The following is a 15,659-nucleotide window of genomic DNA, read 5'->3' on the forward strand; positions in this document are numbered from 1 at the left end:
GTACTATTTCAACAAATACATGTACAAGGCTTTACATGTCCTTCACGTATCCTTCATATTTAAATATATTCTTGGATATTGCACGCAAGCAGATCCACCGTTGTGTTATATGGGAAGCACTGGCCAAAATTAAATAAAATATGAGCACAATAACTAACCTGGAAGGCCCATCTCTCCCATGGCACCTTTTAACCCTGGAGGTCCTGTTGGTCCTGGCTGTCCAGGAAGTCCTGTGTCTCCCTTGATGCCTGGAAAAGTTGTATGTTTAGTTAATTAATGAATAATTAAAAGTTTCTGCTATTCATGCACTCTCATATGAACTTGGTCATCATCTAATTACAAAGGTTAAAGATGTGGAGTTGCTCTGGGCCTCAAAATGCTCCAGCATACTCTCTCCCCATTTGTACCGAATTAATTTTCAACTTGTTTGTTCTAAGCTAAGATTTAGTAGGACATCTTCTTTGTTCTTGAGATTAGTCTAATGAAATGGGTCAAATCTCAGACTATGATTTAGAAACCATCTGAAGGAAGCTAGCACCAGCGTGACTCAGTCCCTTATGAATTGTTCTGCAGAATGAGCACATTATCTCTTCTTCATCTGCAATAGCTATTCAGTAGCTTCTATTAAGGAATTAAACGTGACCTACAATGCTCAAACTAGTTTGAGTCCTGGATGTTTAAGAAAATTCCCAAAGCCCAACAAGATATCTAGAGCAAGACCTACATCTCATATTACTGGCAGAAAAACAGTAAGCAAAGCGTCAAGATTTCAGATGATTTGTTATAACTGTAGGAAAAAATTCTGCGAGACAGTTTTTTTTCTTGATCCCTGAAATTCTTGAAAGCAAAGCTGTGACATCCAGCTAGCCTTCACAATATCTTCATTTGACCTTATGCAAAATATGAGGATGACTAATGATATAAGAAATAAGTGTACAAAACAGACAAGTCCTGTTAGCAAATCCTGCAGTCCTGTTGCTTATCCAAGCAGCAAGCACTTCTCCAGTCATCCTAAAGGCAATCCCAATCTTCAGTGGGATCAATAACTCAAAACTGCTTTCGGGCGTGTTAGGAGGAAAGAGCTCATAGCATGCTGTTTGGATAACAACTTAACATTTCCCAAAGCTGTGCTGCAACTTTAAGCGTAAATCCTCAGGCCTTGCTTAAGCATGTCTTGATCCACACGCCAACCCCACAGCATCAAAACACATACACATTTTTACATATCAAAACTGCCCATTTAATGCCTTGTTTACTTACCTGGCAATCCTGGTGGACCTGGTGGGCCACTAAGTCCTGGTGGGCCGGGGTCACCTGGGAGACCTTGATAACCTTTCTGTCCTGATAAGCCAGGAATACCTTTAAGGCAAAAGAAATATTTTATTACTACTTTTGTTGTTGTTGTTTTTTAAACATTACATGATTGGATGTATATATATGTGAATCAAATTCCAAAGAGATTTTTCTTCAGTAACTATGATCCCCCCCCTTAGCTTAGCCGAGAGGAAGTATCACGGAACACAAAATACTGCTTCTGGAAAGTTTCAAATGACTACAGAACAGGGGCAATATGCTGTAAGTAGAGCAACGAGTACCTTTATGACTAACGCCAGTATACTTCACCTAGAAGGGACTGTCTTTCAGTGATGAGCAGACTACATGCTAACTTCTGTACATTCTTTCAGGTTATTTACATACACGTTTTCAATTCTTCTGCTGCACAGGAAGCACTTTGGGATTGATACATTATAAAAATCTGCTAAAATACCTGCTTACTTTTTACAAAAACTACGTGGTCATTATCCCATACAATTACTTTGTGCTGTCCTGCAGGCATAGTTAAATCTGCCCTCTACAGCTCTAACTTAATAGTTAGAGCCATAGTTAACAACCATAACCAGAGATAGTTAACAACCATCTCTCACCAGAACACCTAGAAGATTGAACCCTAAGCCTGGTGAGAATATCTTAGTGCTATTATAATATATGCCACATAATGGTAGCAGTTAATGAACAAGGACATTGCAAACTATACAGAGTAACTGGGTCATATAATCATTAAAAAAAAAAAAAAAACCCTAAAATAAAATAAGAGAATCTTGCTCTCTATTCTGAGTTTATTTTTTCTGTAAGAAAGAATTAACTGTAATAGATTCAGTCACAGGTCACTTATCTGTAGAAGACAAACCTCTCCTCACACCCACGTGCAGAGCTCTGTACCTGGAACACCTGGTTCGCCTTTTTCTCCTTTCGCTCCCAGCTGTTTTGGATCAACTTTCCCAGGTGGGCCTGGCAGGCCTGCTTCACCTTTGACACCTTTCTGTCCTACTGGTCCAGGAGGTCCTGGCTGACCAGGTAATCCATTATTGCCTAAACCAGGAACAGACAACAAAAGGGAAAAATACAATCCATAGGGTAGGTTAATATAATTCTGATGCTTTTCATTATATAGGGAGGGCATGATTTTTTAATGAAGGTGGAATTTACTGAACCAGCAGTCAGTTTATGCAAGGTTCTCCATAGCACCTTAAGCCCTGGAGCAAAGCTGAGTGAGGGGACTGCACAGGAACATCTGTATGGTGCAAGAAGGCAGCTAGTCAGCTCTGATCAGTCCAGCTCAGAGGAAAAAGCTGTCTGACTAGCCCACACTGAGGGAGATCCAAGAGCCCCATCATACTGTACCACTAGCATGGAGGACTTGGAATGGCTATAGCAGCTTTGCATTCATAGCCTCCTTGTTACAGGGAGATTAGGGCTTTTTCCTACCAAACTCTTTCAAAATTAATCTCCAGTGAAGGATTTGAAAGAAGGTAGACGGCACGCATTTCTCTGTGATGCATACAGAGCTCATCTGGATGACTTCACAATCCAAAGCTACTGATTTCTTTCTGTTTGAAGCAGACTTTATAACATAATACAGAAATATCGCCCTACTTCACTGCCATCAATCCAGAGGTCACGTTTTTAAAACGGCTAACATTTCATTATATACTTAAAAAAAAAAATACAGTGAAAATGCTATGGCTTGAAACGGCAAAGCACCTCTGAACATCAGCACTATCAAGAAGATAACCCAAGCTTTTTGCCAGTAATGAAATTCTAGATACTAGTATTGTAAAACCTCTTTCCACACAGGATACAGAAATCAGCCTTCTGCGTTCTGTTCAGGGAAGATTAAATAAAGATTACCTTTCAAGCCAGGAAGACCGTTTCTTCCGGGAGTTCCTGTAGGCCCCGGTGGACCAGGGGCTCCCATGACACCCATCTCACCTTTGGCACCTAAATACATTGAATCACCACTGTCAGTCTGAACAAAAATCTAAAATCTATCAATACTTAACTTGTTCCTCCCTGCATCTCTACAGCACTATTAACCAGCATGTGCATATAGAGCCTGACAAACGCTTTAAGGGACTTGCAAGCACTCGGTTCTTCTGTAGATTTAGACCAGATAGAACTACACCTGAAGACGGTGCCAGCTTTTTCATAATTAAGTCCTCAGAAGAAAATTTGCGTGCCCTGTTTTTTTCCAGCAGGAAGCTTATTTAGACCTCCAGTAAGTTTAGTTCCATGGTTTGAAACGTAAATACTTGCTTTAAAGCAAACCTGTATTTATTGAAAACCAAAAGGACAATTACAAATATACTACTTACAGAAACTTTTGTATGGCCCTATCTATGCAGGGAGAGATTCTCAAAATTAAATTTGGAGATTTCTATCGCAGACGGAGAAACTGGCTGTCTTAACTGAATACTCTGACACACAGAATAAGGAAATTAATGTTTAAGACTAGAAGCTGGATCAAACTGATAGCATTTGCAATTACCTTCTTAAAAAATAATTCTATTTCTAAATTGTAACTGTGAATAGAAAAAACGTATAAAAAATAAACTAGAAAAGTACGCAAAGTTCAAAGTGGTGTTTGAAATTTATGAAGCAGAATAACATGGAGAATATTTGTATCGGGGTAAAGGGGAAGAGTGGAGAGGTGACAAGGATTTCAATGTAACAAATTTTGTTATAGTTTAAAAAAAAAAAAAAAAAAGCCTGAAACGTAAGTTACTTGTATCTAACTTTAAATGGATAGGATAGCAAAGCTTATTAAGCTGGCATGCCCAAGCATAAAGAACATCTTTCTGTTTGCCCTTTGTCCACAGGTAACAAATGTGAACTTACCTGGAAAACCAGGTATCCCATCCCGGCCTGGTGGTCCAGGCGAACCCTGAGGCCCTGGGAGACCAGGTGGTCCTGGATATCCTGGAGTTCCTTGGTCACCTGGAGGACCAGGAACGTCGAAGCCTGGAGGACCTGGATCCCCTTTCTCTCCTGGAATGCCCTGCAGCCCTAGACAACGTTGTTAAAACACAATCCTTTAGCAAAACGTAAGGCAAGATTGGGGTCTGTGTGTCTCTGAGTACAGTACTATTGGAACAGCTATGTTTCATCGACAACATCCCTAGTACTGATGGAAAGTGCAGTTCTTCTAAAGCCATGTATATTTATGGCTTCCTAGGAGTTAAAGGCTGTATTTTCCTAAAGAGGAACGCTCCTGAAATTTTATCAAGTTGTAGCAAATGCAATTTAATAAATTCTCAAAAGGAAAAGAACAACTTCTCCTTTCAATAACCATCTAAGTCTGATTAACAGAACAAAGATTTATTAGATTGGTTTGGATTTTATCAGTAATATAACTCAATATACTGATTTTTACCAGTATATTTCCATTAACGATTCCATTTTACTACATTCTAGGATAATGTCAGGTGAATGTTTTTGAAGAATAGCAAAATTCTGTATTGCATGAAATTCCTCTCAGTGAAAATTATGAATTGTCAAAACTTGCTCAACATTGTTTAATATTAACGAGACTGAGCCCAAGGCACTGCTGAAGCAAACGGACACCTCGTTTCCCTTCAGCGCAGTATATCAGTGATGATGTTCACTCTTGAAATGTAGCTGACCAAAAGATCACTCCTAAATTTGAAGTTAAGAAAAGTCTTTTGTAAAGAAACCACAGTACCTGGGGAACCTGAGGTTCAAAAGCCAACGAGTTAGAGTTCATCAGGAAGTTGAGACAGGTAGCAGTAAGGAGTTGTAATAGTCGTTAAGTTAGGAAACAAAATAAAGCACATACAGATTAGAACAACAACAACAACAAAATCTACTCTAAATTTAGTTACCGAAAATAGATCTAAGTACAAGGAATACAATACTAATGCAGTTAAGAGAAACCAAACTGTAAAGAAACTTGGAGGTCTTTTTCCAAATGCAGCCACCATTCTATGCAGAAACAAGAAATCAAGTGAAATATTTTCAAATACTATGATATAATCTCATTTTAAAAAAAATTATCCTCCCCGCCCCTTATCTAGCCATCTCTTTGTAACTAGGGAACAAAATCTTTTTCTGAACTGTTTTTTACACAAAACTGTAACTACCAGATACAGGCTTGGATGTCTTAAACACCAGAGCACATCCTACCAGTTAACTTCTTGTTGATCTGTGTAACATTCCTATAAATCCCCCCAGGCAGGGATTTTCAAAAGACGCTTCTGTTTTCTATATAACATAAAAATATATTTTTTTTATTTCTACTACTTCTATTACATGAATTTATATCCTTACACTTGCAGAGATGGTACGCTGCTCATCACATGCCCTAGTGCAGGCCCTCTATTGAGATTATGATAACACACGTAAAGTCAAAATCCCATGAATAACTACAAGGCAGTACTAAAGTGCAACAGACGGTAACCCCTGCTCTTGACTGCAGAAACAAGTTTAGGAGCGATATCAAGATTTGCTCTTTGCACACTAAAAAGGCAGATAAAATTTTCTTGACTTTGTAGGCTGTAGGCTTCCAGTTGTGAATACTAAGCATGCTCCTCTTTGGCAATTGCTTACCACTGCATTAAACTATGGTGTCCTGTGCATGGAACTGCTTACTTTGCAGGAAAAAAAACAATACAGAGGATGGATAGGGACTGTACATACTCTGTGTGTAAGGGGTCTCTATCAGCAAGTGGAACAAAATGAGACAATTATACATAACCTAGTAACAGGACAAACTCTTTCAACATCTAGAATAGCTGGTAAAGATACTTTTCTAATAGAAATCCACATTATTTCCTTTCTGGTTCTCCGAAGTCTAACTGTATCATACTTACAGGAATACAGACAACCCACTAAGTTCTAGAGTAATTTCATACATATTCAAAAAAAGAACGATGTTGAGGTGCTGCAAACAATTGGAAGAAATGGTGGTGCAGAGAAAGGAAAATCTGAACAGGGAAATGCTTTCAAGAATTTGCCTAACTTCCTGAAAAAAAAAAAAAAAAGCCCCTGAAACGTTACTCTACTTGCATAAAGGAACAGAGTCAAAACATACTGGTAAGATAGAGGAAAAACAAGGCATGGGTGCTGGGAGCATTAGGCACATTGCACAAACCAGACAACTAGCAGAGCCAAGAGAAATGACATGGACTGCTCCAGTGGGAGCTTCAATCATGCACTAGATTTCAGAGCCATCATGCTGTTAGTAGCCACAATAATTAGTCAGCATAGACACGAAGAGCAAAACGATAACCATCTCAATCCACTGACACTAGTAATAATCCTGCATTTGTCAAAATAGATATTTTGCGGAATAAATCAGTGATCTCATGAAATCAAATTCTGGCCAACACCTGAAAAAACGTTACAGAAAGACAAAAAACAATATGGATTGAATGAAACATCCAAACCTCATGCTAAAACTCTCCCCCTGCAGCAAACAAATCTGAGTTTGCTTTCTGCCTCAGTTCAGTCTCAAATACAAGTTTAAACTCAGGACAGGTATAGCAAACAGTCGGTTAGGCAGTGAGCCCGCTTACTGGCTCCGGGAACCTGTGTGCACGTTGTTCACACCACTTCTGTCCCTAGCTCTTAACGTTCGAGGCTTGCTGTTGGTGGTACCACACATTCCTTCCCCCTATGGGAAAACATACCTAAACATGAGCCATGCTATAAGTACCTGAACAGAACCCTTAAGCACCCTGAGCCTACTTACTCAAACACTTGCCTAGCTTTAAGTAAAGTACTTCACCAGATCTCAGCTCACGTTTCATAAGGATCTGAGTAAGATCAGTCAGTCTGTGACCCATGCTCTCACAGCTGGCCAAGAATTTTCCAGCATGCATTGTGTGCAATGCCAGCCCCAATGCTGGCACACAGAAACAAACACAAGAAGTGTAGGTCACAGACATGCGACGCGAAGAGTCATACAGGCATGGCAAGAACCAGATGGGTTTTGAAATGTTTCAGCTGTAGGCATGCTCACGTCCGCAGAGAACGTTCTGACTGTGGTAACTGCCACGCATTTGCAACGTCAGGAGTTGGTGCTCAGCAAGCCCATTTACTGAGTGTACAGAAAAAGAAAATTTTCCTAAACCAGCTTTGTGAATAGAACGATGTACATGCACGCACATGTATCCTTTGTGCACAGAGATGGAACAAGTTCCTATCTTCATCCATCAGTCATTTTAGATAAAAGACAATCAAACTCTGTTTTGAGACAAATTCCTGATTATCACAATGCTTAGATCCTACTTTGTAATCTACTTTAAACCTACCAGGTCTCACAGAATTCCTGGTTTTGCAGAACAAAGTGTTTGACGGAATCAGGAACTCCAGAACTCAGAAGTTTTTGTAGGGGGAATTCTAAAGCTCTTCTCCAGGTGTGCTTGCAACAAGACGAATTTATATGATGTCTTCTACTGACAAGTTCTCATCAGCACAGTCAGTGTTTGGAGAATATTTTCTCCTTGACAAAACAATGAACCAGCTAGTTTGGAATACTCGTTTTTTCCTCCCTCTCCCCTTAACTGAGTTAAATCGTGCTTCAGTTTCCTCTGAAAATAATAAAAAAGTGCCTACCAAGTGCCAAGAAGAACCTGAATCATCCCCTTGAATTTGTACTTGCCACGTAGACAGAGAGAGGGCAACTACCACTGTCCAGGAGTTTGTTTGTTTACTTGTTTTCCAAACCCAGAAATGAAATTTCTGGATAATAATATAATTAAAAGTTATTTAAAAATACCTCTCACCCAATGAATTTTGAATACAGAGTTTGGAAAGTCATTTTCTGGCTTACCGAAGTAATTTCTTTCTAAAGACAGCACAGTACATGCAGATAAAGGCAACTTTCCTTCTCTTCTGTATCCCCCAAACCTCTGCAATGACATCGTCCCTTTTTGCCTTGCCCTGAAGAGTATTGTAATAAATGTACTTTCTTAGAGATTTTGCCACTATCCGAGCACAACACTTCCTAGAATACCTGCTGAGGCAGTAAGACTCCAAGTCCTCCCCCAGAGCATTCTTTAAAACCCTTGAGACCTCTCTATCTTGTGTAAAAGGCAGAGTTGAATGCAGTTCCACTTTTGACTTCAGTAACAAACATGATGTACGAAGTTCTGCCAGCCTAACCGGCAAGACAGCCAAGTCAACAGACGAAGTCTCTCTGACTTTCCTTGCCTGTTTGTTCAGTAGGACCTACAGTGTCCTGTGTACTGCTTGGTGCATGCCAGAAATAACCTAAGGGTACAAGTCATGTAAGTTTTACCTGGTGGGCCAACAGGACCGGGAGGTCCAGGAGGTCCAGGTGCACCTTGGCCACCAATGCCGGGGATGCCTGGTGGGCCTGGGAGTCCGGGTGGTCCGCTTGGTCCAGGGTCACCTAAAAGAACACTCTTGTTTAGTTCAATAGTGAACTCAGCTCAGAGATACTTGCTTTCAGAAGTAGAGCGGTGCCTTCACATTGTATTTGAAATCTGATCCTTGCATGAAACCAAATACAGAATTGACACAGGAAAAAAAAAAAAATCACAACAAACTATCTCTGAAAGACAAGCCAGAGATTTGCTCTCACTCTGCATGAATGCATGTAGTTTACATTTCGAGATTACACAGAGACACGTTCTTTCATCATAATCCAAGTCTAACCCAACAGATGCTATCTAGCAAACCAGACATACTCTGCAGTAGAATATAGGCAACAAGTAATTGTAGCAATCTGTGAACTGCTAACACTCTGCACGTAGAAGGAGAGTGCATGAAAACGGCAGTTGTCCTATTGTTTTACACCCACTGTGATACAGATTTGTCTCTAGATGACAGACTTTAGATACTAACCCACAAATTGGTATTTATTCCCTTGCTTGTCTGCCTTTTGAGAGCACAAACTTCCATTTATGCAGGGTCCATACTTTGGAAAAAGGGACTCTAATGTAATTGCTCCAAAATCAGCACTGCTTATATTTAACTGCCATATAACTCCCAGCACGTCTGCAGTGTTTTGAGTTCAACAGAGAAAAAGAAAAGGCTCTCCACACCTTTGGGCCCCGGAGCTCCATCAAAACCTGCTCGTCCTGGGAGACCAGGGTTTCCGGGGAAGCCAGTATCGCCTTTGGGCCCTTGAACTCCTTTTAAGCCTGGTAGTCCTGGGGGTCCAGGTGGTCCTGGAACTCCAAATCCACGATCCCCCTGTAGCAATAAAATTTAAAAAAGAAGGTTCCAAGTTCATCCTCTCTTGAATATGTTAAAGTAGCAAAGAAAAAAGTCCCACTATCTTACAGTTCAATTTATTTTTTCCTACCCTTGGTCAAACTTCAGATAGAGAATGTGACTTTCCCACCACCAAAAGCTGACAAGAAGCAGTGAAATCCTCCCCACCGACTTCCTGCTTATGCAGAAGAACCTCCAAGAAAGTGAAGCTTTACAGTAAACAAGCAAACACAGACCTTCTGTCCTGGGAAACCAGGTGGTCCAGGAGGTCCATCTAGACCAGGGCGACCTGGAGTTCCCGGAGCTCCGGGGGGGCCTGGAGTACCTGGGAAACCTACACATGACATGGAGGTTAGGGCAGCAGAGAGGATACCAGAGAGCATTAGAACAACTCTTCCAGAAATACTTGGGGACCATGAAAAGTAATCTCTGAAAAGAGATTCCGTGCTAGCTCAAGCACACTTGAAGAGTACCTATTTGACTGAGATGGCTTTGAGTCTTTGCCACAGAGGTTATCTGGGACTTCCCTCAGAAGGGAGCATTCCCCATGCTGTATGCTCTCACAAAATTTACAAACAGTTCACATCAGAAACATTAAAATCTTGCAACAGCATGTGGAGATCATTTATTGACAATGAGTTAAGCCTAAGCTTCCATCATTTCCCACAGTTTTTCCAATATGCTTTTGTGTCCATGGTTTATTGAAAAACGTAAGCTACCATGAAGGAATAGTACAGTGGACAAAGGAGTAAGAGCTCAGCAGAGTTTTCTCCTGATACTTCTAACAGGATATAAAGACAGATAACTTCAAGGTAAACAGTTTTTTAAAAAGAGTCTGTTAAAGATGCAAGTTAATTGACTAGAACCCAAGTGAAGAGGTGCAACTCTCCAAGCGTCCCCACTTTTAGCCAATACTTGGCTGCAAACATACCTTTTGGGCCTGGTGGACCTGGAAGTCCAATGCCAGGAATACCTGGCTCTCCCTTTGCACCTGGGATGCCTGGCAGGCCACGCTGACCTGGCTGACCGGGATCCCCTGTAAAAAGAAGAAAATCAGTGTAATTATCAAGAATCAGTCAGAACGAAGGGCTCTTGAATTCCCTGGACATCTAGTTGCAGCTTTACCTGGAAGACCTGGGTCACCGTTTCTGCCTGAAGGACCAGGGGGGCCAGGTACTCCTGGTTCTGTAACAGTCTGACCAGGTTCCCCTTTTGGACCTGAGACCAAAGAGAAGAAATATGCATCACTCAGTGGGAGTTTCTTCTCTCTCTTTCTTTTCTGAGCAGAAAAAAAGATGCTAGCCACATCCCAAGCTTACAAAGAACTTAAACACCAGCAAGACTTTATTTAGCAGGTTACACCCCGCCCGAGCCCTATACAACATTTATTGGCTTAGAGGCATTGCTTATGTTAAGACAGTTTTCTTGAAGTCATTTTTTAGCTTCCTCCTAGGTATCATCATGTGAACAGCATGTTCCATAGCTGACAGAAGTAGAACTTGATCAGAATCTGTGTAGTTGATGATGAAAGTCTTCAGTCTTTAAGTAAACTCGTTCAAAGCAAACCGTTTTGAAGAAAGGGCACAACAATGCAGTCACGCTGCCCACCATTAAGCTTACGCCAGACGGTAGCTGCAGTGTGTTGCCACTGCAGTAAATCAAGGAGAAACTTCTCTAGAGGTCAGGGCAGAAGGATGAGTTATGTGCCTATAGTTAAGGTACACATTCTGCTCACTTTGCAATTCTGTGGTGACCTTCAGTAAGGGAGCTTATAAATGCAAAGTCTTTTACTGCTTTTGAGTAAAGCTTAAAAGCCAGCACAATGTTCTAAGAGCTTTCCAGAGTCAAAGGGACACAACTTGGTGGTAAAGCTTTTGTTCAAGAACACACAGCGATTAACTCACCAGGAACTCCGGGAGGTCCCGGACGACCTGATACACCTTGGATGCCCTTTTCACCAGGTGAACCTTGCGGACCAAATCCAGGAGGTCCAGGAAGTCCTTTGTCTCCTGGAAGACCTGGTATTCCTGGGTCCCCTGGAATTCCCATTTCTCCTTTGAACGCAACACTACCCTGAAGAGCGGGATAGGAAAGAGCAGCATGTATTCACTAGGAAAGGAGTAGTGTTTCACTGTTTCTGTTTTGAAACTCTCTGATAGCTTCCATCCTTCTAACTCTCAAGGCCATTAGGTTACCAACATCTTACCAACATGCGAGAGATAAGGTCCAAACCTTAATTGAGGTCCAAACCTACTTAATTCTTTGTACTGTGTAGGTGAATAGCAGAAGGGCCTATCTGTTGCTACCAAGAGAAGTCTCTCAGCTTATTTTTAGAGAGGCACTTACAGATTGTAGAGACTACCCTGTCTATCATTACTAGATTGGCATCTACTGGAGACAATTAGTTCATTACTCACATTCACAGAAAAGTGCATTGGCCAGTCCTCCTATCTGCATTATTCCAAACGCATCCAGGACTTCCCAAAACGTCTGTCCAAACAAAGACAACATAAAATGCAACTCACAGGTTCCCCCTTAGGGCCAGGTAGACCTGGCAGTCCATCTCGTCCAGGAGTGCCATCTATGCCAGGAAGACCTGGAGGTCCTGGGAAGCCAGGATCTCCCTTGTCACCTTTCATTCTTGGAGAAGTCAGGACATCCCCTGGGTCTCCTTTAGGACCAGGTCTCCCAGGGGCACCTGGGGGCCCTGGAAATCCCTGAGTGAAAAAAACAAGAACAAAAAACAATAAGCATTTTAATTTTTTTCCCCATCTCCTTTCTGAGGTTGGCATAACATAGAAATTACAGGTTCAAAGTAGTTAGAGACAAAAAAGTATTCGACTTAAAAATTCACATTTACTGAGCACAGATCTATCAAACTTATAAGACACATGAGACACTTCATCTTCCCAGCAGAACATAACAGCACCACTTACTGGTGGTCCCACAGGGCCAGTTAATCCAAGAAGCCCCTTTTCACCTTTCGGTCCAGGAAAACCAGGAGAACCTGAGTAATGCAGAAAAAGATAAAACAATAGCATGAAATAGCAGAAGCTGTAAACATGAAGCACACTGTTTAGAGATTATAATAGCTAAGCCCTTTTAAAATCAGGCAAGGTTTTTTTTTTTTTTGGACAGCTTGATTTTATTTGAGCAAAACAAAAATTTGTAACTCTAAGTTAAATCAGTAATGTCAGAAAGAATGTCACACCTTCAAAAAGCTCCAGCTCCTCTACCATTTAAGGAATAGGAACAAAGAGAAATTAATTTATCTGTCTTTCAGTTAAATCCATAGCAAGTCATTTACCTTCAGCAGGAACAATGTTTATAAGCCTGTCTTTGACCAGAGAATTTTTCTGCAACACTAGGTTTTCAAAAATGAGCGATTATTTTACGTGTCCAGCCTGCTTCCGCCTGAACACTCCCCAGCTGGGCAAAATGGGACACAAACCTCTGTATCAGACTTAGCAACTATGCGTCTGAGGTTCACTCAATACACTCAGATACGAAAGTGTCTTTATAAAATATTTTAAGTAAAACAGTGAAGATTACAGCTTTACCTGGACTACCTGGAAGTCCTGGAGGTCCTCTCTCCCCAGGAGGCCCAGATATTCCAGCTCCTATGCAATTGAAGCATGTGTCTCCCTGATCACCTACAAGGAGTTGCATTAAAACAGCGTATTTGAGCATTAAGTCTTAGAAAACACTAAAAAAATCCAGCACAACAGTGATTGCTTTCTTGTTCATGATCTATAACATCAAGTCCAAAATGACAATTTTACGTAGACTTATGGTATATTAAATATTAGAAGGCTTCCCCCATGAAGGCCAAATTCATGCTTTTTGGTTGCTAGGGATCAGACAACCAGCAGTCAGATATGATTAGAATTTATTTAGGATAGCGTAGAATAGAACAAAACCAAAAAAATCATTTTCAGTAATCCAGAACGAAACTGGATTTTTTTCTCAATAAAAGATTTACCTCTGAAAGAAGGTATTTGACTCTTCAAACTACAACTTTAAAACAAATACCCCAGAATCCAAAACTTAAACTAAACTCCAAGAGGGCAAAATAACTACTGTTTTATTAAACACAGCTGATACGACAATAGGCTAAACACATTTCATTAAAAAAGTCGACTGTTTCAAGAAGTCTAGGAATTTCATTCACGCACAGACTTTTTTATGAAGTTCATCACTGTAGCAGCTAAGCATTTCATTTGGGTTAATTAAAAACCTTACAATCTCCATGAGAAAAAAATACTTATGTTTGAAAGGGATATAAAATCAAGTGAGATGCTCAGTCATTTAAGATGTCCATGGCTGAGCTAGGAGAAGATTCTCACTTACCCATATCAGCATCCTCATTGCAAGGTTGTCTTTTTGGAAGCAAGGATATACATTAAAGGTGTCTTTATTTTAGTTACCAAACAAACAGATAAACTCTTTCTAGACTGACCAACTCAAATGATGAATCTTGCATTTATAATTTCAATGCTGCTTTCCACAAAATAATGTCAAATTTATCCACGAAGTAAATATAAAACACTTTCACATGGAGGTAGTTTCTATCTACCTGCAAGGTACTCATAAACCTGAAGCTCCATTTTACTTTAATCATGATCTGCACGAGATTATTCAAATGGATTATACCCTCAGACAGTTTGAGATTCCTGTGCTTTTACACTAGATGAAGGTCTATCCTATGTCCAAATAAAACAGATTTCTTACTCAGAAACACATAAAATCTGCACTCAAGCCCAATGGGAAGAGATACTGTTTATACTTTACCTAACGCAGGCTTTAAAAAGTTAAACAAGCTTTAACAAGACGACAAATAACATTTCCATAACATTGCACCTTTTTGGCCTCGCTCCCCCATAAAGCCTTGCTGTCCTGGAATTCCAGGAGGACCTGGTGGTCCCTGCTCACATAACCCTTCACCTAAGGGGAATCAAGAGAGGTTTAATGATCAATATGTTACGCTGACAGCAGGACTGAATACGTGTATTCAGTACAAAAATGTACTTTGCAGTATTTGTATGTATATTCTAATATAGACACACAATCACAGACCAAACACTTTTGTTAATTCAGAGACAGGACTGTATATGGAAACCCACCAATGTAATTCAGACTCAAAAGGAAAAAAATAATCAGTGATGTTAGACAACACTCATAAGCTTTTGTTCACAGTCTCAACCATCTCCGCTACTTCCTACAGTCTGTACGTTTCCATCTCTATGTTGCGTTCTGCCATTCAGCCTCAGATAATAAAAGCACATGCATATGAAATACCAGAGAGAGGGGACCTAAAGAAGCCAGTGCCATGGTAGTAGACACTAGATTCCTCCCCAAAACACGTTAGCCCCTCTTACTACAGCTTTCCAATTCCATCTCTGATTCCCCACATCCCTCCTCTCAAAGAGCAGCTCAGAGCCTTCCTCCCAAGTCCCCACTCCCAAGGTAATCGTGCACGATTTACACACTAGAACGTACATCAGATGAAACTGCAATTCTGTCAAGAGTTACCCCCTTTGACTCTTGCAGAATCATGATTCTTAGTAGGGCCCCCTCCAAGCAGTTATTAGATCACATTGTTAAAGCAAAATTTACTCAAGAAAGCATTGAAGTGGTCGTCATCTGCATTATGTACAAGTTTGGATGTATCCTTCATTAGTCAGATGAAGTAGGACTTAATATCAACTCAAGAAAAAAAAATCTGGGATAGATCTGCTGGGCCCTGGAGGACTGCTATTACTGTGCCACTAGGTTGAAGGCTCCCTCGAGTCTGACAAGATTCCTTCTCCTCCTGCCTAGATGAATCTCACAGGGAAGTCATAGCAGGGCTGACTTGAGGTAGAAAGGGGCACGATAAGGCCTGACTGCAATCCACACCTTTTAATTCCCAGATCCTGTAATAGTTCCTAAGGCTAGGGCTCTCCTATAAAAGTCCTGATTTGCACTGGGAACGGCTTGGAGGATGTATATGAATAGCTTAGAATCTTGATTCTCTTTCCCCAGGCTTTTGTTGTGATGAACCTCATGTTCGGAGAAAGAATTAAAATAAGAATTAATATCAAAACTGTTCATTCTCTTCTCCTTGCTGTCTATGTGAC

General features: G+C 40.7%; 1 protein-coding gene across 2 annotated transcripts in view; it reads right to left on the reverse strand.

Moving 5' to 3' along the window:
• COL4A5 (collagen type IV alpha 5 chain) overlaps window positions 1–15,659 on the reverse strand; it is an 87,202-nt gene that overhangs the window by 22,278 nt on the left and 49,265 nt on the right. For both annotated transcript variants that reach the window (XM_068957492.1, XM_068957493.1), the window contains exons 21-35: window positions 14,401–14,484; window positions 13,101–13,193; window positions 12,477–12,547; window positions 12,066–12,257; window positions 11,445–11,613; window positions 10,666–10,758; window positions 10,472–10,576; window positions 9,777–9,874; window positions 9,369–9,519; window positions 8,600–8,713; window positions 4,177–4,344; window positions 3,190–3,279; window positions 2,221–2,370; window positions 1,261–1,359; window positions 159–248 (exon numbers count right to left, since the gene is read on the reverse strand). In XM_068957492.1, the coding sequence (XP_068813593.1) occupies window positions 159–248; window positions 1,261–1,359; window positions 2,221–2,370; window positions 3,190–3,279; window positions 4,177–4,344; window positions 8,600–8,713; window positions 9,369–9,519; window positions 9,777–9,874; window positions 10,472–10,576; window positions 10,666–10,758; window positions 11,445–11,613; window positions 12,066–12,257; window positions 12,477–12,547; window positions 13,101–13,193; window positions 14,401–14,484 (1,767 nt within the window). The remainder of the gene's footprint in view (window positions 1–158; window positions 249–1,260; window positions 1,360–2,220; window positions 2,371–3,189; window positions 3,280–4,176; window positions 4,345–8,599; window positions 8,714–9,368; window positions 9,520–9,776; window positions 9,875–10,471; window positions 10,577–10,665; window positions 10,759–11,444; window positions 11,614–12,065; window positions 12,258–12,476; window positions 12,548–13,100; window positions 13,194–14,400; window positions 14,485–15,659) is intronic.

This window comes from Struthio camelus, chromosome 11, assembly GCF_040807025.1.
Source record: "Struthio camelus isolate bStrCam1 chromosome 11, bStrCam1.hap1, whole genome shotgun sequence".
Taxonomy (NCBI): Eukaryota; Metazoa; Chordata; class Aves; order Struthioniformes; family Struthionidae; genus Struthio; species Struthio camelus.